This window comes from Bos taurus, chromosome 1 (genome assembly GCF_002263795.3).
Source record: "Bos taurus isolate L1 Dominette 01449 registration number 42190680 breed Hereford chromosome 1, ARS-UCD2.0, whole genome shotgun sequence".
Taxonomy (NCBI): Eukaryota; Metazoa; Chordata; class Mammalia; order Artiodactyla; family Bovidae; genus Bos; species Bos taurus.
This window is the reverse complement of record NC_037328.1, coordinates 69,329,583-69,357,506: the sequence shown is the minus strand read 5'-3', so window position 1 is coordinate 69,357,506 and position 27,924 is coordinate 69,329,583. Positions and strand designations below refer to the sequence as shown.

At 42.9% G+C, this 27,924-nt stretch overlaps 1 protein-coding gene across 1 annotated transcript; it reads left to right on the top strand.

Moving 5' to 3' along the window:
- On the top strand, nucleotides 1-27,924 carry MUC13 (mucin 13, cell surface associated). The gene is made up of 12 exons (XM_002684796.7): nucleotides 1-186; nucleotides 2,393-3,466; nucleotides 7,619-7,738; nucleotides 8,987-9,093; nucleotides 12,883-12,938; nucleotides 16,497-16,660; nucleotides 19,235-19,360; nucleotides 19,674-19,794; nucleotides 20,441-20,478; nucleotides 22,107-22,191; nucleotides 24,778-24,973; nucleotides 27,002-27,924. The coding sequence occupies exons 1-11, from the start codon at nucleotides 135-137 to the stop codon at nucleotides 24,971-24,973; spliced, it is 2,139 nt and encodes a 712-aa protein (XP_002684842.4). The 5' UTR covers nucleotides 1-134; the 3' UTR covers nucleotides 27,002-27,924.

Sequence of the window (27,924 nt, the reverse complement as noted above, 5' to 3'; positions counted from 1 at the left end):
CCCTAACTAGTAATTGCCTCTGTTAGGTTTGACGTCAGTTGATGACTAGACTTTGAACCTGAGAGAGAGTTTAAAAGAAAGGTAGCTGGAGGCAAATCATTTCCTTCCTGGATTACCTAGCGAGAACATCCAAAATGAAAGCCTTCGCTCTCCTTGCTCTTCTTGCCCTCCTTTTTCAAGCCTTAGGTAAGGAACACTTAAAATTTTTTCATTCCTTTAATCCTGTTTGTTGTCTCTGAGATAGAATCAGCAGGCTTAAGCTACTAATTCCCACTGCCCCATTAGGTGGACTGTGTTGTGGATGAAGTTTCCTGGGGGCTCAAAGGCACAAGGCATTTCAGTCTGTGACGAAGGCAGATAGAACAGTAGTGAAAAGAAATTTCTGGACTAGGATTTGGGGTTCAGAGAGCCTGAGATTTGCCCTTGAAAGTCCTGAGGCCAGACAAGAGCAATTTAGTAGTTCAGTGCCCTAGAATCTCCTCTTTAACCCCCAAATGTCATTTGGGTCCTAATGCAGAGCACAGACCTGGTTTAATCCCTGAATGTGGCATCAAGAGTTTTCTGCCCCTTATCCTTGGGAATTAGCGTTTACCTCTGGGCAAATCCCTTAATCCTCTGAGTATTGGTGGCACTTCTGTCAAATGTTGATGCTCATATCTGTTCCACAGACACAGTTGGGCACAGGTAAGCCCTTGATAAGTGAGGGTAGCAGCAGTCAAAATGGCCAGCTGGTCAACTGTTCTCTTGTTCCTGGAAGGACACTTGCCTATGACTGACTGGTTAAACCAAGCCCTGTTCAAGGTGAAGAGCCAGATTCTACCATCCAGGGGTGTCCAGACCCAAGGGGAAATCTGATAGCATCTTCAGCAGTTTTCTATATCCAAAGGTTTAGGAATAGCTTCCTTACTAAAACTTTTCTTTTAATTATTTCTTTTAAACTGACCATCATTCTCAGAGCTCTTGGAGACAGTTAAGGGTTCTAGAAAAGTGATTCGGAGAAGGCAATGGCACCCAACTCCAGTACTCTTGCCTGGAAAATCCCATGGACGGAGGAGCCTGGAAGGCTACAGTCCATGGGGTCGCTGAGGGTCGGACACAACTGAGCGACTTCACTTTCACTTTCACGCATTGGAGAAGGAAATGGCAACCCACTCCAGTGTTCTTGCCTGGAAAATCCCAGGGATGGCGGAGCCTGGTGGGCTGCCGTCTATGGGGTCGCACAGAGTCGAACATGATTGAAGTGACTTAGCAGCAGCAGCAGCAGCAGCAGCAGCAGGTGGCTCAGATGGTAAAGCATCTGCCTGCAATGCAGGAGACCTGGGTTCAATCCCTGGGTCGGGAAGATCCCCTGGAGAAGGAAATGACAACCCACTCCAGTATGCTTGCCTGGAAAATTCCATAGAAAGAGGAGCCTGGTAGGCTACAGTCCATGGGACTGCAAAGAGTCGGACACGACTGAGCAACTTCACTCACTCAAGAGTTTACTACTTCATGTGTCCAGGGATTCCTAAGAGTGGAAAAAAGGTGACTTTGATGATTACCATAGCCCTTAGGGCAAAGATTATCTCTATTCATCTTACTCTTTAAAAAGTTTCTGTGTCTAGAATTAAGAATTGGGTACACATCACTAGAAAACATCTTGAAAGAAGTTTGATACATTAAATACCTTAATGGGGTATTTGTCATCATTCTTTAAACATACCCCCTTCTCTACCATCCCTCAACTAATATGTCCTGTAATTGAAAATAGGGATAATTGCCATGAACTGTAAGGACAAAAGGAAGCTGCTTCCAGATGGTAAACAGCGTCCCCTTGTGGCATTTTAAATTGTCCTCACTGAGAACCACTCTGAGGAATATTAAACTCAGATTGACAGTTCTGCAACTACAGACATAAATGATATTACATCTCATAATAATAGGATATGTTGATATTAACATATAATTAATAGTTTATATTAATAAATTATAATTTATAACAATTAATGTAATAAATGATATTTACCTCATATTTTTCTAACCAGCTGAGCTAACAGACCAACTGCCATTGTACTTTTCAGTAACTTTTTTTTTTTTTGCTATCATGCACAGCTTGTAGGATCTCAGTTCCCTGATGAGGAATGGAACCCGGGCCATGGCAGTGAAAGCCCAGAATCCTAACCACTAGACCACCAGAGAACTCCCTAGTAACATTTTTCCAGTTTTGTCTGTTTAATTTTTAATTTGTGTCAGTTTTTTAAGAAGTAGTCATGTATTTTTATTTTTAATATAGTGCACTACATTTATTTTTTCAGGAAAAAATGGATTAGGTACTAATTAATATTAAATAATAGCAACTGCACTATGTGTTCAGTGTTTTGTCTTCTGAAACTTGGTATCTTTATTCTTCCAGCCGCGAACCCAACTGGCACTGCAACCACAGTTACTACAGTTACTACCGTCACAAGTACACCTACTTCTACCACAGCTACTACAACCCCTACCGTCACAAGTACACCTACTTCTACCACAGCTACTACAACCCCTACCGTCACAAGTACACCTACTTCTACCACAGCTACTACCACCCCTACCGTCACAAGTACACCTACTTCTACCACAGCTACTACCACCCCTACCGTCACAAGTACACCTACTTCTACCACAGCTACTACCACCCCTACCGTCACAAGTACACCTACTTCTACCACAGCTACTACCACCCCTACCGTCACAAGTACACCTACTTCTACCACAGCTACTACCACCCCTACCGTCACAAGTACACCTACTTCTACCACAGCTACTACCACCCCTACCGTCACAAGTACACCTACTTCTACCACAGCTACTACCACCCCTACCGTCACAAGTACACCTACTTCTACCACAGCTACTACCACCCCTACCGTCACAAGTACACCTACTTCTACCACAGCTACTACCACCCCTACCGTCACAAGTACACCTACTTCTACCACAGCTATTACAACCCCTACCGTCACAAGTACACCTACTTCTACCACAGCTACTACCACCCCTACCGTCACAAGTACACCTACTTCTACCACAGCTACTACCACCCCTACCGTCACAAGTACACCTACTTCTACCACAGCTACTACCACCCCTACCGTCACAAGTACACCTACTTCTACCACAGCTATTACAACCCCTACCGTCACAAGTACACCTACTTCTACCACAGCTACTACCACCCCTACCGTCACAAGTACACCTACTTCTACCACAGCTACTACCACCCCTACCGTCACAAGTACACCTACTTCTACCACAGCTACTACAACCCCTACCGTCACAAGTACATCTAACACAGCTACTACAACCTCTACCGTCACAAGTACACCTACTTCTACCACAGAAAAAACAACTCCTAACACTGCTACGAGTACACCTACTTCTCCCGCAGGTAGTACAATTCCTGCTAACGCCTCGAATATGTCTACTTCTACCATACGTACTCCAGGTAAGAGCAAGTCCCTCAAATCTCCTCACTAAGGAGTCACAGTATTGTGAAGGACGGTAAGTATGTGCGTTCTGCCAGAGAAGGGAAGTGTGTATGACTGAGCGACTGAACTGAACTGAAGGTGTCCTTGGATATAAAACCCTGGAATTAAAAAGTCTGGGTCACACAGGCTAATAGTGATGGCAGAGATGCTAAAAGATTACCTGCAGTTCCATTCTATTCTTTCCTCAAGCTACTTGCCAGATGTGGAAAATTTTTTAAACTTGGACTTTGTGAAAGCTACTTTTGCAGTTTCCCTCTCCCTAGGAGATTTTTGGAAATAGTTTCTTTTCTCTGAGGTCAGGTGCTAATAAGCACTGATGAAATCTCTAGCCCCACTACTAGATCCTCGGTCTACTGAAGAAATGAGTCAGTTCTACCCTGATTCTTCATCAAATGTTATTGAAAACAGGTGATATTACCAGAGCCATGGTCCAAAGGACGGATGTTTAGGGATACTGTTTAAGAGATGAAAATTGACCTCCCACCTAAGTTATTGAGACAGGAAACACTTGCTTCTTTGCCAAACTTCTTGCCAAAGTTTGGTATAGAATAGAGGTCAGTAAACTTTACCAGTGAAGGCAAACTAATAAATATTTTAGGTTTTGTGGGCCATAATAAGATCTGTTAAACAACTACCCCACTCAGCCATATTAACATCAAAGTAGCCATGGACACATGAATGTGCTGATTGTGTACTGATAAAACTTAGTTTACAAAAACAGAGGAGGACTGGCAAGAATTGGCTTATGAGTCATAGTTTTCCAACCCCTGGTCTAAAAGAGTCTTGTAACCTATGTTTAAAGGATCTAGATAAACCCTGTTATTCTCAGTTAGGGAGACTGAGGCTCAGTAAGGGCAGCCACTTGCCCAGGGTCAAAGAGCAAGTTGATATCTTCCTATACATTATTCTTTTGGCTTCCTCAGTAATGTTTGGTAGATCTAAGAAATAAATGATTAAGGAAATGGAGCCAGAGGGTGCACTGAAACCTGCTTCCCAATCTTCTTTCATGTTTGGAACAGCTACACAATCAGTTCTCCTGTAGTCAGGAAAGGGAGCTTTTCCATGCCATTTCTGCTTCCCTAGACCCTCTGTCCGGAGAAGGCAATGGCACCCACTCCAGTACTCTTGTCTGGAAAATCCCATGGACGGAGGAGCCTGGTAGGCTGCAGTCCGTGGGGTTGCTAAGAGTCGGACACGACTGAGTGACTTCACTTTCACTTTTTCACTTTCATGCATTGGAGAAGGAAATGGCAACCCACTCCAGTGTTCTTGCCTGGAGAATCCCAGGGGGAGGAGAGCCTGGTGGGCTGCCGTCTATGGGGTCACACAGAGTCGGACATGACTGAAGCGACTTAGCAGCAGCAGCAGCAGTAGACCCTCCGTCAGAGTAAGGCAGCCTTCTTGTGTTCTGGCCCTATACTAACTGTGAGGCATGGGCCAAACCAATTCTCTTTTGGCTTCAACATACTCACCTGTAATAAGAGATGATTGAACTAAATAGCCACAAAATCCTTTTCCCACTGTAACATCCTGTGACTTTATTCCTGGCACACAGAAATGCTACCGAGTCTGTCCTTTATTGCCAAGGAGAAAGCCACACTGGGAGTTATCTGACCAGTATATCCAAAATGGTGCTGCACTCGACTTCTTCCCTAGGCTTTTCCAAATTATCCTTGCAATGTGGTTAAGGCTTTGTTGAAAAGCCATTGACTTTACTTAGAATATCAGTTAACACCCTGTTAGAGAGCTTGCCCTTATTGTTTGTGAGATACTGCATGCCCTATGCCTCCTACGTCCAGGTAGCCTGTTTTGTTTTTTTCTTTTACTCTTAAAAATATTCTTTTTAGATAGAATTTATTTTTTAGAGACGTTTTAGATTCACAGCAAAATTGAGAGAAATGTAGAGAGATTTCCATATTTCCCTGCCCCCATACCTGCACAGCCTCCCTTATTATCAACATTCCTCATCAGAGGGTACATTTGTGACAGCTGATGAATCTACACTGACACGTCATAGTCCAGTTTACTGAGGGTTTACTCTTGGTGTTGTGTGTTCAATAGGTTTGGACAAATGTGGAATGATATGTGTCCATCATAAAGACCATTTTCACCTTCCTAACAATCTGCTGCGCTCTGCCTATTCACCCCTCTTTCCCTGCTAACCCTTGGCAACTGCTGATCTTTTGTTGCCAGAGTTTTGCCTTTTTCCGAATGTCATGTTGTTGGAATCACACAGTATGTAGCCTTTTCAGATAGGCTGCTTTCATTTAGTAATATGCATTTAAGATTCCGCCATGTTGATTGTCAAGGCTTGAACATGAATAATATTCCATTGTCTGGCTGTACAAGTTTGTTTATTCACTTACCTACTGAAGGACATCTTGATTGCCTCCAAGTTTTGGCAATTATGAATAAAACTGCTCTAAGTATTCATTTGCAGGGTTTTGAGTGGAAAAAGGTTGCTAAATACTAAGTGAATACTTAGCATTTATATTGGGTAAATACTAAAACTTGCACTTGCTGGGTCATATATTTAGTTTTGTAAGAAACTGCCAACCTGTCTTCTGAAATGGCTATGCTTTATATTTATATTCCCACCAGTATGAGAATTCCTCACTAGCACTATTTTATTTTTTAGTAAAAGTGAATTAGGCCCATAGTTATAGAAAAAATAGCTTAAATGGGGTTAAAGTTTATGCTGCTGCTGCTGCTGCTGCTAAGTCACTTCAGTCGTGTCCAACTCTGTGTGACCCCATAGACGGCAGCCCACCAGGCTCCCCCGTCCCTGGGATTCTCCAGGCAAGAACACTGGAGTGGGTTGCCATTTCCTTCTCCAATGCATGAAAGTGAAAAGTAAAAGTGAAGTCGCTCAGTCATGTCTGACTCTTCGCGACCCCATGGACTGTAGCCTACCAGGCCCCTCCGTCCATGGGAGTTTCCAGGCAAGAGTACTGGAGTGGGGTGCCATCGCCTTCTCCAAACCACCAAAGGGGAGGGGGACAAATTAGGAATATGGGATTAACAGATTCAAACTACTATGTATAAAAGAGATAAGCAACAAGGATATATTATATAGCACAGGGAATTATAGCCATTATTTTGTAATAACTTCTAATGTAGTATAATCTGCAAAAATACTGAATTACTATACTGTACACTTGAAACGAACATTGTAGATCAACTATACTTCAATAAAAAAGAGACCATGTTATATACATTGTACCTTATATGTAGTTTTTTTTTTAAGCAACGATTTCCACCTATGGAACCATAAGAATTTTAAGACAGCTCTGAAGTTTGTCAGTCATTCAACCTATTCTGAAATCAAAGCTCAGAATCATTTCATTTGACAGAGGGAAATGGCTAGCCAAGATCGCCATTTGGCTAACTGGTGATTTCTCTTCTCGGATCCCGTCAGTTTTCCAAAGATAGAAAAGATGCTGCACGCTGTCTGATCTAGGAATCCTCAGCAGTGGTGTAGAAACCATGGTAATATTCTTCTCACCATTTATTCAGTCATCCACTCGGAAAGCCAGAAAGTAGAGTGGCCCTTCATCACTTCCTCTTAGAATTTTTACTGAGTTAATCCACGTTGTTCCCTTCCCCTTCCTCATAGGTCTGTATACCATGTATGTTAACCAGAGTATAATATCTAGTTTTGGGTGGCGGGTAGTTTTTTGCCTGGTCCTCCCTGTAAGTCAGTCATTCATATCTTCCGAAAAAAATATGGTGCTTTCTCTAAAATGATTTTGGAGCACCCCACCTAGTATTAGAGGAGCAGACATCAAAGTTCTGGAGGATCTGTGAAATCCAAAGTATTTCCTTACTCCTTGGAATTAGAACACTGGGATCTCTTTCTGAGCAGACTGTTACTCACTAACCTCTGACCTTTACTATTGACAAGTGCTTGGCTCTAGAATTTTAGCAACAATCTTCCTAGAGACATAAGAAAATATGTGTTTGTTTCTAGCTGTTCTAAGGGTATACCATGGCGTAACAGCCAAGTAATAGAAAGTGCCCAGGAGGGAGACGTGAAGATTTAAAAGTATATTTCCAGGTGTTATTTGTTGTCACTTGTAGATTTTTAATCTCTTTCTACTGTATCTCAGGTCCCAGCACACCTTGCAAAGAGGATTCATGTAAGGATGGTTCGTGTGTTAATCTGCTCAGTTATTATTTTTGCCTGTGTTCAGAAGGATATTACTATAAGTCTTCCACATGCAATAAAGGTGAGTTACAAAGGCTGAACAATGGGAATGTGCATCTCAGGCCTAAAGGGAATAGAAAACTTAAAATAATGATGAAAAGAGCTTCTGGAATATTAAAAGGAGAAGAAAATGTGCAGGCAACAAAGGCCAGCCAAGCAGAAAAAAAGTTTGCCTTTATCTCAGTGGAACCTAGTGGGAGAGGAGATGGACCAATTCAGATATGTGAACTAGTTCTAGAAGTATGGCAGGGAATGGGTCCCTTCACTTTATCTGGTTGAAGGATCAGTGCCATGGGGTCAAAATGAAAATGATAGGTGTAGAAAGGTACGTGTGTAAAATGAGAGATGTGGGTGTGTAAAACCACAAAGACTGCAGGAATACAAAGCAGTGCTGTTACATGGGGACACTGATGCAAGACGAGGTGGTTTCCTAAAGCTACAGAGTCAGACAAGCCAGGAACCTGGTCTCTGACTTCGGCTTTGTTTTTTTTTTTGTCATAGGATTTGCTTGTACCATAACACCAAATCTTAGTTTTGGAGACTTAAGAACTTCTCAGCTCTGGAAATGGACTTTAAGAGCAAATTGACACTACACTTTTTTGGTTAGATCAGCTGGGTGCTATAAAAGTCCAAGGCTGTTTCCTGAGCTATATGTTTTTGTCTGTTTCATGAAAAAGAAATATCCCTTCTTGCCAACTGCACTGGAAATGAATGTATTGTGTTGGCACAGGGATTAGAGATATCCCCAAGGCCAAATGGCTGTTCCTGTTGTTAGCATGAGTAATCTCATTTTGGGGATCCACTGTAAGTGAATGACCCCAAAAATAGAAAAGTTTTGTGCATTGAGATGTTTGTGCAAACTTTGTTTCCTTTTGAATAATTAAAAGCATTGAAAACAAAGAGTGACTCCATCAATGAAGGAAAGATGTGTTTCATAGAATATTATATAGCATTTAAGATGATAATTATGAAGACTTAGTAATGATTTGGAAAAATGTTTACTATTAAGAGTCAGTAAAGAAGACTCATGATATAAACTTGCAATTATAATGATACAAACTAGACACCTACACACACACAAAAGAGCTGGGAGAAATATACCAAAATGAGAATAATTGTGATAGGTTAGGTTGGGTTTGGGGTAATGTTTTTCATATTTCCAGAATTACTGTAGTATCAAAATGTTTAGAATTTAAAAACAATCTATGCTTTAAGCAAAATGGACCTTATTTGCATTGAATATCACAGAAGGATTCTGCTTAAATTTCAGGAAAGATATTCCCTGGTACAATTAAGGTCAAAATATCATACACATCTGAACTTGAAAATAAAGCTTCTGAGGCATATCAGAATTTATACATTCAAGTTACTACATTTGTAAGTATTTTCCAAACATCCTTCCTCTATAAATATTCTTTATTCTAACACTGACTTGTATAGACTGGCATTTGGGTGGTACAGGCTGGTACAGCTATCCCAGTGTTTCAAACAGTGAAATGTACCCTTATTGGTCTGTAAACAGTAGCTGTTCCAAATTCCCAGTGCCACTGCCTCCTTGGTGCCTGGGCTCTTCCTCTAGGACCTGGGGGCCTCCCTGTGATCCCGCAACCAGAGGTAATACGAGGCACAGCCAAGGGCCTTCAAAGCCACTTCTAGCCATGCCATACTCTTTCTTACAGAGGCTGATTAAATGGGCAGATAAATGTAATGCTCTTTTAAAATAAATTATTTCCATAGAATTGAAGAGAAAAAAATTGAAAAATTGTATTTTTTCCTTTGGCATACATAGTCTGGCTTCTTTAATGTCTGGAGGAGGAACTCCATCTGAATTAATAAACATTACTTCTTTATCCCGTTGTCAAAAAGGTCAAAGTGAACAACAATTTCATTTCATGTTGATTACTGTGAGTGAGTGTGTAGACATGGAGGAGATGGAGATCTGTATTCTGGAACCACATATGTCAGGAAGGTCTGGAAGGTCTCAGAGACGGTGTCCAGCCAGTGTTTCTCAAAATTTAGTTTTGAAAGGAAAAATATTAGGTTGGGAATATATCTCAGAACTCTAGGTGGAGAAAGACTTTAAAAAACGAATGTCTTAATGGGGGCCCACGAAGCATGGTGGCATGAAAATGGACCACAAAGTACAGAATAACAGCATCTAGCGACAGATTAAAAATTATGTAAAGAAGATAAACACACCTCTTTTAAGTCAAAAATCAAAAGATGTCAAAGATCCTTGGAGTACGGCATGAGGATGAATGTGAGGTTTGTCAGAGTTGTGTGTTTTATTAGTAGTGTGTGCTTTTGGCATGATGCTTTAACTCTTAATCTTGTCTTCTCAGTTTTCAAATGAAATTTGATTAGATTAGAGGCTCTACAGTAGAAGCTACCGCGCTTTATGGTTTTTGTGTTTTTAAAGAAACCAATAAAGCATTTTATACAAATTTGAAAAAAAATTAACGTTTTACTCTATGACAGTGTGTTTACATTTGAAATTACATAATTATAAAAGAGTTTTGTTATTAGAATTGTTAAAACATGAAAAAATATTATCCAAATGATCTTACAGATAGTCCAGGGAGAGCACGTGCTCATGACCAAACAGCTGGTGGCTGGCACTGCTGTGATAAAAGCTGTGTCTGCTGTATCCCAGGCTTGCCTGAGCCCCTTTGCCTTACCTCTTGTGCATGAGTGGCCTGCTGGCCGTGACTTAGCTTCTTACCCTGGATCTACAGTCCAATTTCCTGCTCAGATGATATTTGGCACATTGAGGATAAGCAACACCGGTGTTTCCATTTCTAGGAAATCCTTCAGCTGTCTCATGTGGCTTTACTGAGCACTGGCCACTGTGGCCACTGCATTTCCCAACATGATTTGGGTATATGAGTGTCCAGAAGCCTTTCCTGCTACAGATCTAGGCCCCTGGTCTTCAGAGACTAGTTTAGTGACTTGTGCAGTCAGATCTTGATGGTCCCAGAGGTGCCAGGGAGGGGATAGAGCACTTTATAATATCCAAGAAACTTTTAATCTTAAAGGGATACACCAGAACTCCTTTGCAACTCCTGGAGATAGGATAAGAAAGACAGTTTACTTTCTTTAATGTCCTCTTAGCAGACCATGTAGCCGGGGCAGTGCCAGCTCAGGCCCTGAGAAGCCTCTCAGGGTCTATTTTGTCCCCAGCTAGATCCAAGTGGACAGGCTGCATAGGGATTTGAAGTTTCCCTGTTATGCTGTACCTGGCATTTTATGTATATTTCTAATTCGCAAAGTAGCCACATGGGGAAGATGGTACTATGATACTGTTTAACAGATGAGGTAGGTAGTCAAGGATCAGGAAGGCTAAATAAACTGACCGAAGGTCACCCAGCTGATGAGTGAGGACGAGGAATTTGAACCCAGTCCTGCCTGACCCTCAGGGCTGCTGCTTCTCCCCTGCTGGCTCTGTTGTGCAGTGGGGGCCTGGCAGGCCTGTTTGCATAATTCCTGCCACCATGCCCAGCCTTTTGGCCCTTCAGATCAATAAGTGTATATCCTCAAATCCTCGAAGGATGACCTGGAAGAAGGAAAAAAGAAAAGGAAAGCCTTTTTCCTATGCCAGATGCTAATTTTGCAATCTTTTTTTTTTTTTTTTGAGATTTAAGAAATGTAAATGGCCAATGGTCAACAGTGGAGCTGGATAGAACCTTGGAGGTCATCCAATGAACTTGATCCTACGTAGACTCGCAGTGCTCTGATGGTTTACAGAAATACTAGCTCTTTCTGATATTTAAAAGAATTAAAAGGAATAGAGACATATTCTGGATACAAGGCTGCTCAGCCTTAACTAGAGTATCAAATTTATTTGAATTTGACTAGAATAAGAGAAATGTTTTAATATCTCTTAAAATTACACCGGTGCCATGATCTTTTAAAGTGTGGGGGAAAATAATAAAATTCTTGAATTATAAAAAGTTGCACCAACCCAGTTCAACATTCATGTAATAAATATCAAGACTGGGGTCCAAAGAGAGGAAGACATGTCCAAGGTTATGATTTCACATTTAATTTCTTCAATCATCAGTCAGCTTGTGTTTGTTGAGTGTTTCCTGGAGATGGCCCTATGCTGAGTGCTATGGGATGGAAGTTGGAGATGGGCAGGTATCGGTGGTATCATAAGAGGAAATGAACCCATTCTTGGCATCAAATAACTTACCTTCTAGCTGGGACCTCCAGCCTACCTCCACCTCACCCCTGCCAGAGGTCCCAGTTTCATCTCTGGCCACTTGTTTACAAGTATCTAAAGTTGTCTGCTCTTAGAACACAACTCAGGCCTAATAAGATCTACCAGTGCTGGAGCCCTTCCAGCTCACAAAGCTATGTATCATGTATTCCATCTCATTTTCTACACATTAGAGCCCTATTCGGTGGGAATTACTGCTGTCTCAAATTTCCCAGTGAGAAAGTGAGGTTCAAAGAAGTTAAAATTTGCAAATGCTGACAAATGGAGAAACTTGACCCTTCAGCTGTCTTCTGAGCCACACTGCTCCCAAGCATTGGTGTGAGCTATTCCTTCCTCTGTCTACTTCCTGGACCCGTGCCACCTACTGAAATGCTTTATGGCCCGTTTCCTTTATGAAGCCCTGTCTTGCGCTCTGAGACTGGAAGAGCGTTTCTTTGAACTTCCATGGAAGATTGTATTATCTCTGGCACTTACCTCTGTCAGCTTCATGGTATAATCTGAGGTTACATGGTGTAACTTGATCATAGGCTGGGTCTGCCCATCTTGGTAATCTATGTCTCTGGCATAATGCCTTGGGAAGGTAAGCATTTAAGTCTTCCTTGGGTAAATTGATGAGTGTATGAAGTATGCATATAGAAAAGTCTAACAAAGATGCAAAACTTCACATGACTTCAAAAAGAGAAAACAAGTCAGTCACGCTATATTTAAGAGTATTGATTTGACTGAGCACTTCAGGTTTCCATCTTTTTCCTGGGTAGCTCTGACTTATAGCAGAATCACCCTATTTTAAAGCAGAAATTACTGAAAGGTGTTAGAGCACATGTAAAGAATAAATTTGCTGTGTTACATAAATGCGTTTAGAAATGGGTTTATATTAAAAATCTAGATATACTATTACTTTTCCCCCTTGCTGTAGTTGTTATTAAATCTGTTCTTCTTCTCCACAGTTTAAAGATACATTTAACAATTCTGAATACGGACAGACTGTAATTGTTAAAGTAAGGTAAGTTTGCTGTGGACAGAGTACTTTGGAAGCAGGCTGTGTTCCCTAACTTTTAGTCTCCTCTTGCATTCCCCATATGGCACTGAAGTCCTAGGGTGGCCAGTCACAAGTCAAGAAGAGGTGGTCAGTCTGAGTACCACAAAGGGCCCTGACTCAGATGCATATTGACCCTGGCCTGGGTGGGCAGAGTGTAGCCTGGGGATAGCAAGATGTTCCCTGTGATTGGCTACTTAGCAACTTGCTCACATGGTCCAGGACATCACCTGAATCTGTTTGTTCTGTTTGATCCCTTGGCTACAAACCACACCTGGCCATTCCCTGGAATGTGCATCCCAGGGGGCCTGGAGGAGAATGAATGGTTCATGGCCATCTCTTCCTTCAAAGGGGGAAATGAGGCAGACAGGAAGTCCCCAGTCACACGACTGGTCACTGAAGGGCCTGTCGTGAGCTCTTTCTACAGTAAGAACAGGCATGCAATGAGCGTATCAGCATGTGGTAACCAGGGCTGTGTGCTATTTGGAAACCCAAAGAGGTAGAGGATTCTCAAGAAATTAGTGATTCCATCTTGGCCTTCTCTGAAGCATATCGATACACAAGTGCTACAGGCTGAGGAAAGAACTCTCTAAGGTAAACAGAATCGTGCAGAACAAGCAGCTCTAATGTATTTATATTTCTGTGGTTTTATTATCACATCTATCTTCATAAACATTGTCAAATCCTTTGAGGAAAAAGATGAATTAAGAGAAGATCCCCTAAAAGTCGTGAGTTGTGATCTTGGCGATGAGCAAGGGGCACGTGTGACTGGTAGCCAGGAGGCAGTCTAACGGGAGGCACGGTACAGGCAGCAGGCAGAGAGGCTGGGCCCCAACACAGTGGCTGGAAGCTGGAGACACAGCAGACAATACTGAAGGCTATACATCATTGAAGGGTGTTAGGCTTGCTTTAGGGGACAACAGGGAGTTCATGCGTCAGGATGACTGGATAAAAGCAGGAACAGTGAGGTATGACAGTAGTAGGTAGTAGGCAAACCTCTTCTTGAATCCCAGTCTTGGCACCTTATTTCTGTGTGACTGGGTGGGTGTTTTAACCTCTCTGAACTTTTGTTACCTAATCTGTATATCTGGTTTACTCTGATCAACTTTCCCAGAACCCTGTGGGGAGCAAATGAGATACTGTTGGAAAGCTTCCCTGTGCAAAGTACCTGGCATGTAGTCAGTTTCAACATGTATTAGTTCCCATCTGTTTGCCTTCCAGAATAGGGGACCCTGCAAGTGTGATGGAGAGCTGGTCCCACGGAGTCATTTGGTGGGGAGTGGTTCCCTGAAACTGTGGCACTCCTTCCATTTTTAGGGAGTTACTGAAAGGGAGCCAGGGGTGTTTGGTGACAACACCTTACCTGTGAACTCAGTGTCCTGAGAGGAGCAACTCCCCCAGCTTGGGGGCAGTGGCGGGCAGATGGACCTCAGTCTCACTTCAGAGGGCATTTCTTAGGCTCCAGACCAGTGCTCTCTCCTCGGAATCCCCAAGCTCTTTATTTACTGCCCGAATGTTGGAATTGGAAGGATCCCCAGAATTCCTCCTACACTCCAATCTCTCTTTGGACAGAAGAGGACACTCAGGCTGAGGGAAGTTAGGACTGGTCTTGGGCCACAGAAGATGGTGGCTCCCCTGGGTCTAGATCTCTGGGTTCTTAACTTGGAAGCTAGCGCCCTGGTTCTGTATGCTGCTGCTGCTAAGTCGCTTCTGTCATGTCCGACTCTGTGCGACCCCATAGACAGCAGCCCACCAGGCCCCGCCATCCCTGGGATTCTCCAGGCAAGAACACTGGAGTGGGTTGCCATTTCCTTCCCCAATGCATGAAAGTGAAAAGTGAAAGTGAAGTCACTCAGTTGTATCCGACTCTTAGTGACCCCATGGACTGCAGCCCACCAGGCTCCTCTGTCCATGGGAGTTTCAAGGCAAGAGTACCGGAGTGGGGTGCCATTGCCTTCTCCCCTGGTTCTGTATACGACAACCTTTTGTCACTTGAGTGCATGGCCACTCCATCCTTTCCTTGAACTCGTCCATGAGTAATGTCTTGCCTCCTGAGCTGTATGCTAGTAGGTTCTTCAGATGATGAATGAATTATGGATGGCATTTCTTTCCTAGCCCCACTGCAAATTTATACCATAGATCTCTGGTCATCTTTCAACTGATAAAGACGAGTTTGTACCAGGTACCCCTTTCTCACTGCCTGGTACCTTCCTTTGTTACCTCTGAGTTCTACCATGAACAAATCATGAAACTTTAAGATTCTAAAGCCCACTTTGCTTTTTGGACTCCTTTTTTTGAGGTGATCATTCCTAAAAACAGAATTTGGTTCATGTTTTGGATTTTCTGAATTGTTCCACAGAACCCATATAGCAGCAAACATTATCTAAGTAGGGTTGGCTGTGTTTTCAAACTTCTGTATTTATTCAAAAGTCAGAATGGAGTATAGAAAAACAATAGGACTGCAAAAATATATCCTGAGTCTTAAAAACACATGGACACAAATCAGAGAGGGAAGAAGTTTTTTAAAGTCTTCTTTTTTCTCTCTCAGTGGTTTTATCACTTGATTTTTTTTGGATAAATGAAAGAATTAGAACTTGGCACAGCCGATCTCAGGACCCCAACTGTAGTGCTAGTTAGAGAGAGGGAAAGACCCTTAGGATGGCTTGCAGCAAGGTGATGTGATTTGGTATTACATTCTGATGCTTCCTGGGCTTCCCAAGTGGTGCTAGTGGTAAAGAACCCACCTGGCCAATGCAGGAGACCTAAAGAGATGCTGTTTCCATCCCTGGGTTGGAAAGATTCCCCTGGAGAAGGGAATGGCAACCCACTCCAAATTCTTGCCTGGAGAATCCCATGGACAGAGGAGCCTGGTGGGCTACAGTACACAGGATCACAAAGAGTTGGACACAACTGAAGCAACTTAGCACGCGTGCACGTCTGATGCTTCCCACGGCCCCTCCTTTCTTGAGATCAGTTCTCCTCTGGGTCAGGTGTGCCCAGGCCTAGTCACACACACACACTTTGAAGCTGCCTGCTGGCTTTCTGGGCCCTTTCTGGGAATGATCCAGACTCAATATGGTTGATTACTGCTCTCTCTGTGTGCAGAAAAGAATACATATCCCTTTGTCTCTCTCAAGGCAGAAATCTGAGATTTTGCAGCTCATCGGGAGATCTACTCTTGATTTTCTACAGAAAATGGCAGCTTACTGTTTCACATGTCACTGATTCTACTTCTGGTTCAATCCAGGCACTTAGTAATGATTGTCCACAATTTTTCTAAGTGCCTTCCACTAGGACCTTACTATAGTCCTAGATTTCCTCTGAATGCATATTGAGTAGAGATCTCTAAGTCTATAAATGGCCATCTTATAGCAACCCCAGGCCTCCCTCTTTGAGCCTCAACTGTGGATATAAAAAAATGGGTTGGGACTAACTCTGAGAGATTTGAGAGTCTGGGAGGTCTGAAGACCAATTTGGTGATGCTTTAGTTCAATTCTTCAAGTGATGGATTCATTTCATTTTTAGCGCATCCACTTCAGCAAGATCTGAAATGCGTGCTGGTAACCAGGGTGTTGACGTAGCAGTAGTAAACATTTTTACAGAAAGTACAAAGGAAAATGAGACAACCATATCAAATGCCATTACAAAGGCGATTAATGCACCCTCAAGTAACTTTTCAGGATATGACCGTAAGTATTAAATAATTTTATTCAACATTTACCTGAAGACCTATCTACATTTTCTATTATAAATAAATAGAAGTAAATTTTTTACTTTCCTTGTGAAGGGGGCCAGAAGAACTGGATAATTGAATCCACAGACATCTCTGAGTTTTCTTTGAACCATCCTTTCTTCCTCCCTCCCTTTCCCCAGTCACTTGACTTCTGCTCATTTATAACCATCCCCTAAGTCATCAAACTGACTAGTTTCTTCCTCTTCTTCGAAGGTAGCCTTGGATAAATAGCCTCTGGACTGGGAAAGATGAAGAAAGGCGGAAACAGGAGTGCTCTGTACCAAGTTACAGCTTTCCAAATGCTTAAAGAAAATTTTACTTCCACGGTTTCCCCTTTAGGCAGATGCACATGCCCGCAGGAGAGCTGTAACAGTTCACTTTTGCTGTTTTATAAACACACCAACCAGGGCTGGCCTTTTCCATGAGCCCCTGTGACATGGAAAACACACACACTCTTTATTTGCTCATTTTTTATTTTTAACCCTTTGCTCTTTGTAATTGGATTTTTGTTGTCGTTGTTTTGGGTTTTGCTTGTAACAAGCCTGAGCTCATTTGGGACTCTGGACTGTCATACTTCTAATTTTCCACCTTTGGTTTCAGGACTTTCTTTTTATATTTTGTTTATATCTCTCCTCTGAGAACTTCCTGTGCAAACCATGCCAGTTTCTTTAAATTACCTGGCCTTCTCCCACTTTTTTTTTTTTTTAATAGCTCATTGAGGGTCATTTACAGCTACACAGTTAGGATTACATTTTCAAAGCTTCTTACTTTCCTGAACTGTTTTCATCTTCCAGAGTCTCATACCATGGAACTACACCTTAGCGTTTCTGAACATTACAACATTTACTCTCTCAAAGTCATACTCCTGTTTCTGGCTATCACTTGGTCCTTGTCTTCCAAGGAGCCAGTCACTTCTACCTGCCAATAAACTTCTCCTTGGGGGTCAGAATTTGGTCCAGAGTAGCAATTCATGTAGTCAGAATAGCTATACCCGCCTGGAAGATGAAATTGTCAGCAGGGCAAGACAAAACCTTACTATACACCCTGCTTTTGGCTAGATGAGATTTCTAGCAAGTGTGAGGAAGTTGAGAGTCCCGATCAGCTTGGGGATGGACCACTCATAATGGTCATCAAATGAATATATCCAGTGCATTCTTCAAGATAAAGTTAGGGTTCCCTTTGCAGTTCTCCCATTTGGCTGTACTTGAACTGCCTTAGCTCTGAGCCTGGCCAACTTGAAACCATTTGGCCTCAGCTCTAAGAACTGCTCTTTTTGACAACTCCTCTCAGCATCTCTCCACTCTGAGACCAGGCATGTGCTCTCAGATACATTAACAGAGTCTCAAATGATCCCAGCTGGAGATGGCCACAGGAGCACGAACTGCCCAGCATGTGGAAGGGAGAGCTCAAAACTTTTAGAGAAAAGTTGTTGCTCTCTCATTTCAGCTGCAAAGACAGGGTCTGTCTTCTATGTCAACAGTTGTAAAATCTCTTTCTCTGAGTTTTTATTTAGAGGCATTTTCAAACAGCAGGTGGTAAAGGAAGGTTAGTTACAGGCTTGGGATGTTTGGAAGAGAGTAACCACATCTCTTCTACCTGCTCCTATTCTCTCCCCCTAATCTATTTCAGATTCATCTTTTTGTCCTTAATGCCTTCCAGTCTTTTTCTAGACTAACATTCTTAAAAGGTGGTTTTCTCATGGCCATGCTTCTGCTTAGAATCTACAATGGATTCTCAGACTTGTAGGATAAAAGTCAGTGGCCTTAACCTAGCCTTCTAACCCTGCTATACCAATGAATGAACCACGGGACGATTATTTGTTGAGTCTCCTATAGTAGACACTTGCATTAGCCCCATTTCACAGGTGGAAGACACCTTGAACCCACCAAAACTCAAATGATTGAACAAAAAGCCTCCAGACAATCAACTGCAGAGCCAAGAATTCTACTTTCTTCCACCTCACCTCCCTGCCTCTCCCCTGCCCAAGTACAGTCCCATCACTCCCAGACAACAATCCTTTCCTTCTTTTCATCCCTTGTTTACTGCACTTAGACTTTGCCTCGGACTATTAAAATCTTTCCTCTCTTTCAAGACTTAGCCCAATTTCCACCTTCTCCATGTTATCTTTAGCTATCTGAGCCCCTGAATTCCCACTGTACTTAAAATCCATGTTACAAGTTGCTGGTCGCAACTTCCTAAGGGTATAAACATGTAACTTTCCGAAGATGGGGTCCAAAACTTATGCAGCTACTGTGTCCTTCGTGGAACCCAGCAAAGAGCTAGGTACAAAAGAGAATTTGAACAGAATTCTATTGCATGGGATTGAATTAATTTTAATTGAATTATATAAGGAAATATTTACAGAAGAGACCCACTGGGGAGCTGAATTTCAGAATCTTGGATTTTCATTGGTTGAATCCCAAAATGTGTTAAAACGCAGTGATGACCATAATGGAATGGGGTGTTTTCACAAGTTAGCTTATCCATATTGTCTTGCTAAGTATGTCTTTGAATTATTTGTGCCTCTCAGAGCAAGATCAGTGTGATTACTATGGTTGTAAAAAACCGAATGACCAAAATTATTGTGACAATGGCTTACTATGTGAGTGCAAAGACGGGCTGGTGAGACCAAAACCACAGATGCCTATGTGTGTTGGTAAGTGTTCCATCTGCTTCAAATGGTTCACCTCTTTCCCCTTTCCTTCTGCATTCTCACGAAGTACACACTTTCCTGCTCAAGCCTCCATGTGCATTTCAGTCTGAGGGATGTGAATTTTGGCTTTCATCCTACGGGCCTGGAGGGGGCCTTGGGTAAGAGCTGGTGAAGAGGTCCACGTACCACTTCACAGCCACTGAGCGCCTAGTTTCACCCAGAAAAAGCAATGTGAAAAATTGTATTCTGTGATGTGTCACTTTGGGGTTGAAGAGGCTGTTTCTGAAAATTACCCAGAAATCACTCTCTTTTGAAGCAATGTGTTCCGATACCTGCAATGCACAGAGCAAGAGGCAATGCCTAGTGAAGAGCAACGGGACAGCTGACTGCATATGCCTGCCAGGCTACAAGGAAGATAAGCAAGGGATTTGTCAAGAGTAAGAGAAATCACCCCCTTTTCGTCTTTTCATAGCTAAGGCTAGGTGAAAAGGACAGAGCTTGTAATGTACGTATGAGTTTAGGTTTGGGAAGTTGGTTCACTGGCAGAAGGTTCAGAGCAGCAGCACCACCACCACCAATTTTTGAACGTTTATCTGTGTACTGGGAACTACAGTAGGTAACGCTTCTCAAATAACAACTTCAGGAATGTATTCATTCCCCCATTTTCAAGTGACAAAACTAAAGCTCAGAGAATATAAATGGCAAGTCCCTGCTCACAGGGCAGCAAATAAGTAATAGAGTGAGCCATGTGGTCTCCCAGCTTGAGGGGTCCCACTAAGTGCTAGGCCTCTGGGACTCATCTTCACCCAAACCAATGAATCCTCCCGTGCTCTGAAGATGGAGCATTCAGCTGGTAGCCAATGGAACCACACAGCATTGTATGCCCCCTCAATCTTCCCGAGAGCCATGAAAGGTACTTACCTGGAAGATCGGGGTGCATAAGGAAGAAAAGAGAAAGAGGAGACAGAACGGGGAGAAGACAATGAAAGAAGGATGCACAGAAGACATGGAGGTTGGGTAGGAACTCTGACCTGCTTTCATAAGGTTCTTTACCACAGTTTCCTTTTCCTTCTTGTATTTTAGGTGTCCATTTGGCTACAGTGGAATCAACTGTGAAGACTGTGAGTAGAAAAGTCTTCCTTTGTTATTAAGCTTCTGAGAAACAGACATTGACCACATTCAAAATTCTGTCCAGTCCCCCAAATTCTCTGACATGAAGAGAAAGAAAATCTGCCTGGAGTTTGTCTTCTGGGTCAGGCCAGTCCATGCCCACCCTTAGGTCATAGGTAGAGCCTCTCAGCTATGGGAAACAATAGAACTCAGCCCAAGAGATGGGCTGGAACCCCTGGACTTGTCCCAGGCCAAAGAAGGTTGTCCCAACATTGTATTCATTTCCTGCATTAGATTAAATATTCATTGTCTGCTACTAGAAAGGATAAAGACCAGTATATTCCAAAAATGTTTACATTCATAGTGGAGCAAAACTGGAAACCAGACATTTAAGTACTCAAATCATCTTTTTGTTTTACTAGTGTTTTTTAACAATTTTTTCCCTTTTTCCAAGTTTGGGATATGTTGTTGTAAATTCAGTTGCTTTGTTCCCTCCCATGCCCTACCCTCACCAGACTGGGACAATACTAGCTGTATTATATTTAAAATTTTATATAATGAACTAAAGATCAATGACCCAAGGTGAAGGAAATATTTCTGTTAGTTTCCCAGCCAGCCACAAAGTTAGTGATTAGAAATGCTCTTCTTTTCTACTGTATTTTGTTGTAAACCTGGGTTTGATAAGTCATTTCTTCCTTCTGGGCTTTCAGTGTCTCTACCTATAACATGAGAAGTTTGGCTCAGATGACCTTTGAGGCTTTTTTCCAGACTTAATGATCAATGGCCCCATGCATCCTGGTTAGTTAGAGGTGGCATAAAGGGGAGTCATGGAGCAGGAACAATCAAAGGGATCTAGAGCAGCACTGACCAATAAAAATACAACATGAACTTCAAACTTAATTTCAGATTTTAAAAATTCTACGTAAAATTTTAAAAGTAAAGAGAAATAAGTGAAATTGATTTTTAATGAAATTTTATTTCACTTACTATATGGAAAATAGTATCATTTTAGCAGGCAATCAATATAAGAATTATTAGAGATATTTTACATTTTTCTTCATACCATGTGTTTGAAATCCACTGTGTACGTTACACTGACATGCCACATCAGGACGACATTTTAAGTGCTCAGGAACACTAAACAGACCAGATCTAGAGGAGACTGAGTGGGAATGAACCTCCAGACTCTTCCCTCACCAATTCCATCCAGTCTTTACCTGGCTCCTCTATTAGGGACGAATTTAACTCCAACCTAGTTCCCCTAAGTTTATCAGCAAAATCAGTTATGGCGGCAGGCAAAGGCAGCAGAGGTAAGGAGGTAGAGTGGACCTCAGGTGAGATCCCACTCCCTACAAGCCCAGGAAGGCCTGCCACCATGGCCTCCTTTGGGTTTATGGCCTTCTTTCTTCTGGCAAGTTTGTCTCTTCTGACTGAGTTCTGAAGACACAGTTGGGGGTGACGGTGGACACAGGGTTAAAGGAAGTGAGCCACCCACTCATCCTGGCCCTGGAAGGGGGGTCACAGACCACAGCCCCATTGTGTTCTTGGCCAGAAACCACTGGGAATACTTGTACCTGTGCAGTAGACAGGGGCGTCTGCTTGGGGGAAGCTGTTCCTACTCTTCTCTTTTCCCTTTCAGCATTTCAGCTGATCCTCACGATCGTGGGCACCATTGCTGGCATCGTCATTCTTGGCATGGTGATTGCACTCATCGTCTCAATGAGGTATGGGACAAAGTGTCCCTTTCTTGGGTCACAGCGCCGTCAGCACTACACTCTGGTTTCCAAACACATTCAGCCTTTCCCAGGCAACAGAAGGAAAATAAGGCGAGACCTCTCTAATACCATTGACCTTTTATCATCAGAACTTTCTTCTGATTCTATGAGCTACACATGATTCACTGAAGAAAACAGAACATGTGTAAGGGAGCAGAATAAAAAAATCACCCATAAAACCCACCACCCTGAAACAACCAACATTTTGGCATACATCCTTCTAGGTTTTTTGACTACTGTTTAAAATCAATTTTGTATCTTTTGTGCTTTTAAATTTTTTGTTGAGATTTGTTTTTGCTTAATACTATAAAGTGACATCAGTGTTAGTTGCTCAGTAGTGTCTGACTCTTTGTGACCCCATGGATTGTAGCCCGCCAGGCTCCTCTGTCCATGGGATTCTCCAGGAAAGAATAATGGAGTGGGTAGCCATTCCCTTCTCCAGGGGATCTTCCCAACCCTGGGACTGAACCCAGGTCTCCTGCATTGTAGGCAGATTCTTCACCATCTGAGCCACCAGGGAAGCCTATAAAGTGACATAGCAACCGTTTTCTGATGTCATTAAAAATGCTTTGGGTAGTTTGGGTTTTTTTGAGCATGAGCCACTCATTCTCCTTGTTTGCCCTACAATAAACCTTTATTTGCTCAAAAAAAAAAAAAAATCAAACAAAAAACTATTTTGTTAGCAATATTTAACTCCATTGATATTGTCAAATATAATTTTCATCAAGTCACCCCTGCCCAGAATCTCACGGCAAATAGCCTAACATCCCTGGTGGCTCAAATGATGAAGAATATGCCTACAATGCAGGAGACCTGGGTTTGATCCCTGGGTCAGGAAGATCCCCTGGAGAAGGTCATGACAATACTCCAGTATTCTTGTCTGGAGAATCCTATGGACAGAGGAGCCTGGCAGGCTGCAGTCCATGGGGTCACAGAGTTGAACGTGATGGAGTGACTAACACTAGGACAAGGACACCTCAGCTGAGCCTCCTGGGTTTTAAGTAGAAACATTATCTCTGCATGGTGTTTTTTCAGTTTGGTGCCTTAAGTGCCCTTTTTCAAAACTTAAGTAGGATCCATTCATTCACTCCACATTTAGATAAAGTTCCCTCCATTAACAGGGATGGAATGCTATCATCTATTCCATTCTAGATGTGCCACGTGAGGAGTCACTCTGATTAAAAAAAAATGAAAAGCTACTTTTTAAAAGCAGTATTTGGCTCATAGCTTATATTTTGGCAAATAGGTTTTCTTGCACTGTAATGTGAGAGGACAAATAGTTTTCATTCCTAAAATATTTTGTTTCTTCTTTTTTTTTTTCCTTTTCACTCCGTTTTGTTATTAACTCTTCCCCAGAGACTTGATTGCAAGGATGCCAAGCTGGGAACTGGGAACATGGCCTTCCTTTTCCCAGGGGGAGGGGGGCCAGGACATTCAGCTCCGGAGCAAGGCTGCCTCCTCCATGGTGGACCGGCTCACTGCCATGGTCTCCAGGGCCCTCAGGGGCTGCAATAGAGCTGTGTCCCGGAACAGCCTTGGTTCTCAGTTCCCTCTTCCTGCTGCAGAGCCTGGTTTTGCTCTTAGCTCAGCCTTGGATTCATTTCTCCCGAAGCCCTCCAAGAATTAGAATTTCTTGCCCACTCCCAAGGGAAGGGAGCCTCTTCTCAGCCACCATAGACAGGAGTGTTGTCACAGGGAAGAACTCTGTGCTGGCTATCGGGGTCAGCAGGTGAATGGGTCTTCCTTTACAACACCCCAGTGTCTGAGAGTCACCCTTGGACTGCCCTGTGGCCTTTATGGATGCCTCTGGCCCTACCACCCACTCTAACAGAGCAGCACTGTGGGTGACTGTGGGCCAGAAGGAAAGAAGGGTAATGATCAGAGTAACTGGCAGGGAGGCAAGTGCCTCCCTCACCTCAAATCCTTCCACTTGGCACTGAATGCTTACATTTGAGGTTCTTGAGGGCTCGCAGCAGATCCTGGGAAACTTCTATTTCTCCTTAAGACCTTCATGCCTTGAACTCATCTTATTCATTGAGGTGCTTCTATAGAATTGACTTTGCTTGAATGAAAAACTGTATCACAAATCATCCTTTTTCTTTAACGTTTACTATCATTTCCATAAGTAATTCAAAGGCACACTGAAGAATACTAACATTATTAGCAAAATGTAATATGACAGGCAGAATTATTAATAGATGGTAATGTTGGATCAGGATAATGTTCTGGTTTTGATGGTTACATGGAGCTTATGCGGAGAGTCAGGGAATCTACACTGAATGAAGTACTGAAGTATTACCAGTAATGGACATCAGGTCTGTAGCTTATTCTTAAATGGTTCAGGAATGTTAACAGTTGAGGACTCTGGGTGATAGATGTATGGGAGCTTTGTGTAATTTTTTTGGGGGGTGGGGGTAACTTAGGATGTAAATTTGAAATTATTAAAAAAATTTAAATATTGAAAAAAGAATATTAACATTTGCTTCAAGGAACTTGCCACCATTGTCAGATCCTAATTTCTGTTACCAATTACAGGTTAAAGAACAAAGGCATGAATGTGGAAGAAGAGACCTTGATTGAGAAGGACTCAAGAAATCTGAGACTCAAGGAGACTGGCTTTAGCAATCTAGGAGCAGAGGGGAGCATCTTCCCTAAGATCAAGGTGAACCTGCCCAGAGACAACCAGCCAGAGAACCCCTACACAAGGCACATACCCCGACCAGACTATTAGGTGAGTATTATATGCTTTCTATTTGCCTTTGTTAAGTGAAATGCCCCAGGGCAGACTTGGGACTGGGCTACTGTATCAGCAGCAGGCCTGGCTTCCCCATAGACCTTTTTTATTTTTCATCAGGAAGCTATTATAATTAGCCACCAGTTGGTCCCTAACACTGATCATCTATGTGACTTTAGTTCAGTTCAGTCGCTCAGTCGTATCCGACTCTTTGCGGCCCCATAGACTGTAGCCTACCAGTCTCCTCTGTCCGTGTGATTTTCCAGGCAATAGTACTGGAGTGGATTGCCATTTCCTTCTCCAGGGGATCTTCCCAACCCACGGCTCGAACCTGGGTCTCCCGCATTGTAGACAGATGCTTTGCCATCTGAGCCACCAGGCAAGTCCCATATGTGACTTTAGACACACCACTTAATTTCTCTTACCATCTATTTCCTCAGCTGTAAAAAGGGAAGCTTAATTCAGATACCCTTAAGGTCTCTTTATACATTTCTTGGGCTATAACTCCAGTGGTTGTGATGGTAATTCCTAGACTGCTGAAGGCCCTAGGACCCAATGTAGGTCTGGCCTGGGAAGGACTATTGGTTGTAAGCATGGAACCATGTTTACATGGGTCCTTTCCAGCCAGCCCACATAAAGGCAAATCTCTCTTCTCCTTCCCACCCAGACCACAAGGCAACCTGGTCAATTTCTAAAGTAACAAGTGAGGCTGGTAATATTTTCTTTCCCTTGGGAGGACTTTCAAGGTGAATAGCTTGTTCTCCTGAGATTTGTATTAGAGAATTGTAGCTGGCATTGCTCAGTGTGACCGAATGAAACACTGAAAGGAGAGAGCCTGCCAGAGGAGACTCCTGAAAGGAGGAGTGACAAGACAGAAGGCAAAGGAGAAGGGCCGGAGACGAGGAGGGGGAAACCCAAGAGGCAAGGAGAAAAAAGGCTTGTTTAAAAGAGGAAGAGCGCGGAGACAGAGGAAGCAGGAGGGGTGAGGCATCGCAGGAGAGAAGAAAAGTAAAGAGGCTGAGGAGAAGGAGGGCCTAGGAGGTTGGGGGAAGGGCCGGGGAAGGGGTCACAGCATCCCCGCTTCCCAGGTTTGAGCTCAGCTTCTGTGGGTGGCCCGGGTGAACGGGCCATCCTTTGAGAGTCTTAACGCACTTTGAATATTCTGGGAAAATCTGAGTCGTTTTATTTTAAAATCTCATGGTTGATTTTCCTTTAGTCACAGACTCTAAGTGTTTCATGTGTGCATGAAGGGGTGATTTGCACAAAGTGTGCCATGTGGGGTTGGACACAGGGTCCAGTTAGCAGTAGTCGAGAATGGATGTCTCATGGACGCCTGTTGGTCCTACCTGGGGTGAACCTTCCATTGAACTCACCTCAAGCCTCCCTTTCTCCACACTGGTGGAATGCTTACTTCAAGTATTGCCTCTGAAGAAAGGCCTTTAGTGGCTCAGTTTGGAGAAGGCAATGGCAACCCACTCCAGTACTCTTGCCTGGCAAATCCCATGGATGGAGGGGCCCAGTGGGCTGCAGTCCATGGGGTCGCTAGGAGTCAGACACGACTGAGCGACTTCATTTTATTTTTTCACTTTCATGCATTGGAGAAGGAAATGTCAACACACTCCAGTGTTCTTGCCTGGAGAATCCCAGGGACAGGGGAGCCTGGTGGGCTGCCGTCTATGGGGTCGCACAGAGTCAGACATGACTGAAGTGACTTAGCAGTAGCAGCACGCATGGGATTTAAAATCTGACAGACCTGGTTCACAGTCTGGCCCTTCCTGCTCTGATCTCTGACAGGTTATTTGACTTCTCTGGGTTAGTTTACTCATCTGTGAAATGAACTAAATGAAGCCTACTTCAGAGGATAAAGATCAAATAAGCCAAAGTGCATAAAGAGCTATTTGAATAATATTATTCAAATAATATTTTAAAACAGTGTTAATCATTTATGAAACTAAATTTTTTTATGCATTTCTGTCGGGATACTTCTTTTCTAAGAGTTCCCCTCCCCTCTCTCATTTTGTCTAGAATTTTGTAAGAATTTGGATCCATCTACAGCCCCTCAACTCATATGAGCTTTTATTTTGAATGTTCAAAAGACTGATGGAGAAGGGAGCAGCCTTGAAGATCTGGCCTTTGGTACTTCTCTTCCATCCAACATCTAGCCTCTCCGAATGGAAGTTGTGACTATTTACAATGAATACAGCTTGTTTGCCAACCAAGTACCTATGAAATTAAATGCATATAGATACTGTGAGCATTTGCAAGATAGTTGATTTGCTCCAGTCAGGACAGTGGTTAGTTTTTCTTCCTGGTGGGGCAACAATAACAATTTCCTATCTAGAAGGAAGCTCCCTGGGATTATTCACTCCTGGAAGAGTCTAGAAGAATGTTGCTTGGAGTTGATACACTGCAGATAAGTGGCCTAATTTTGGAAGACTCTTACACACCAGCTATGGAGGTCCCGGCAATGGGAGGAGATACCATCCTTCAAGGTGCTCAGGTTCATCCTCTAGCAAGTTAAAACAGAGATGCTACTTCTGTTCCTCAAATATAGGGATTTCATTTCCCTGCTGGGAGTTTGTGACCTGGCCTCACACCCAGGGGACAGAAAAAGAGACATATGTCTTAGTTTTTGAGGAGCAGTTACTGGCAATGCAGGACCTTCTTAATGTCAACTAGAAGGCCTGGACTGGAAATGTCCCTCGAGCCTTGTGATACAGATTCCAGAGGTACTTCACCAAAGCATCAGCCTTCCCTCAGAGGCTCAGCAGCGGCCACCAACATACACACAGCCAAGAATGGGGGCAGTCACCTCGAGCACAGTCTTTCTTTAATGTTAACAGTATCCTTGCTTGTGTCTAATGTCCTGTCTCCGTGCAAGTTATTTTTAATTATTTTTTTTTCTTGACTGTGAAATATAAAAGATAACAAATAAAATGTCTTTAATA

Coding starts and splice junctions, on each gene's coding strand:
- MUC13 (XM_002684796.7), top strand. CDS start 135: ATGAAAGCCTTCGCTCTCCTTGCTCTTCTTGCCCTCCTTTTTCAAGCC. Junction 3,467..7,618: donor TTCTACCATACGTACTCCAG/GTAAGAGCAAGT, acceptor ACTGTATCTCAG/GTCCCAGCACACCTTGCAAA. Junction 20,479..22,106: donor TGGAATCAACTGTGAAGACT/GTGAGTAGAAAA, acceptor TTTCCCTTTCAG/CATTTCAGCTGATCCTCACG.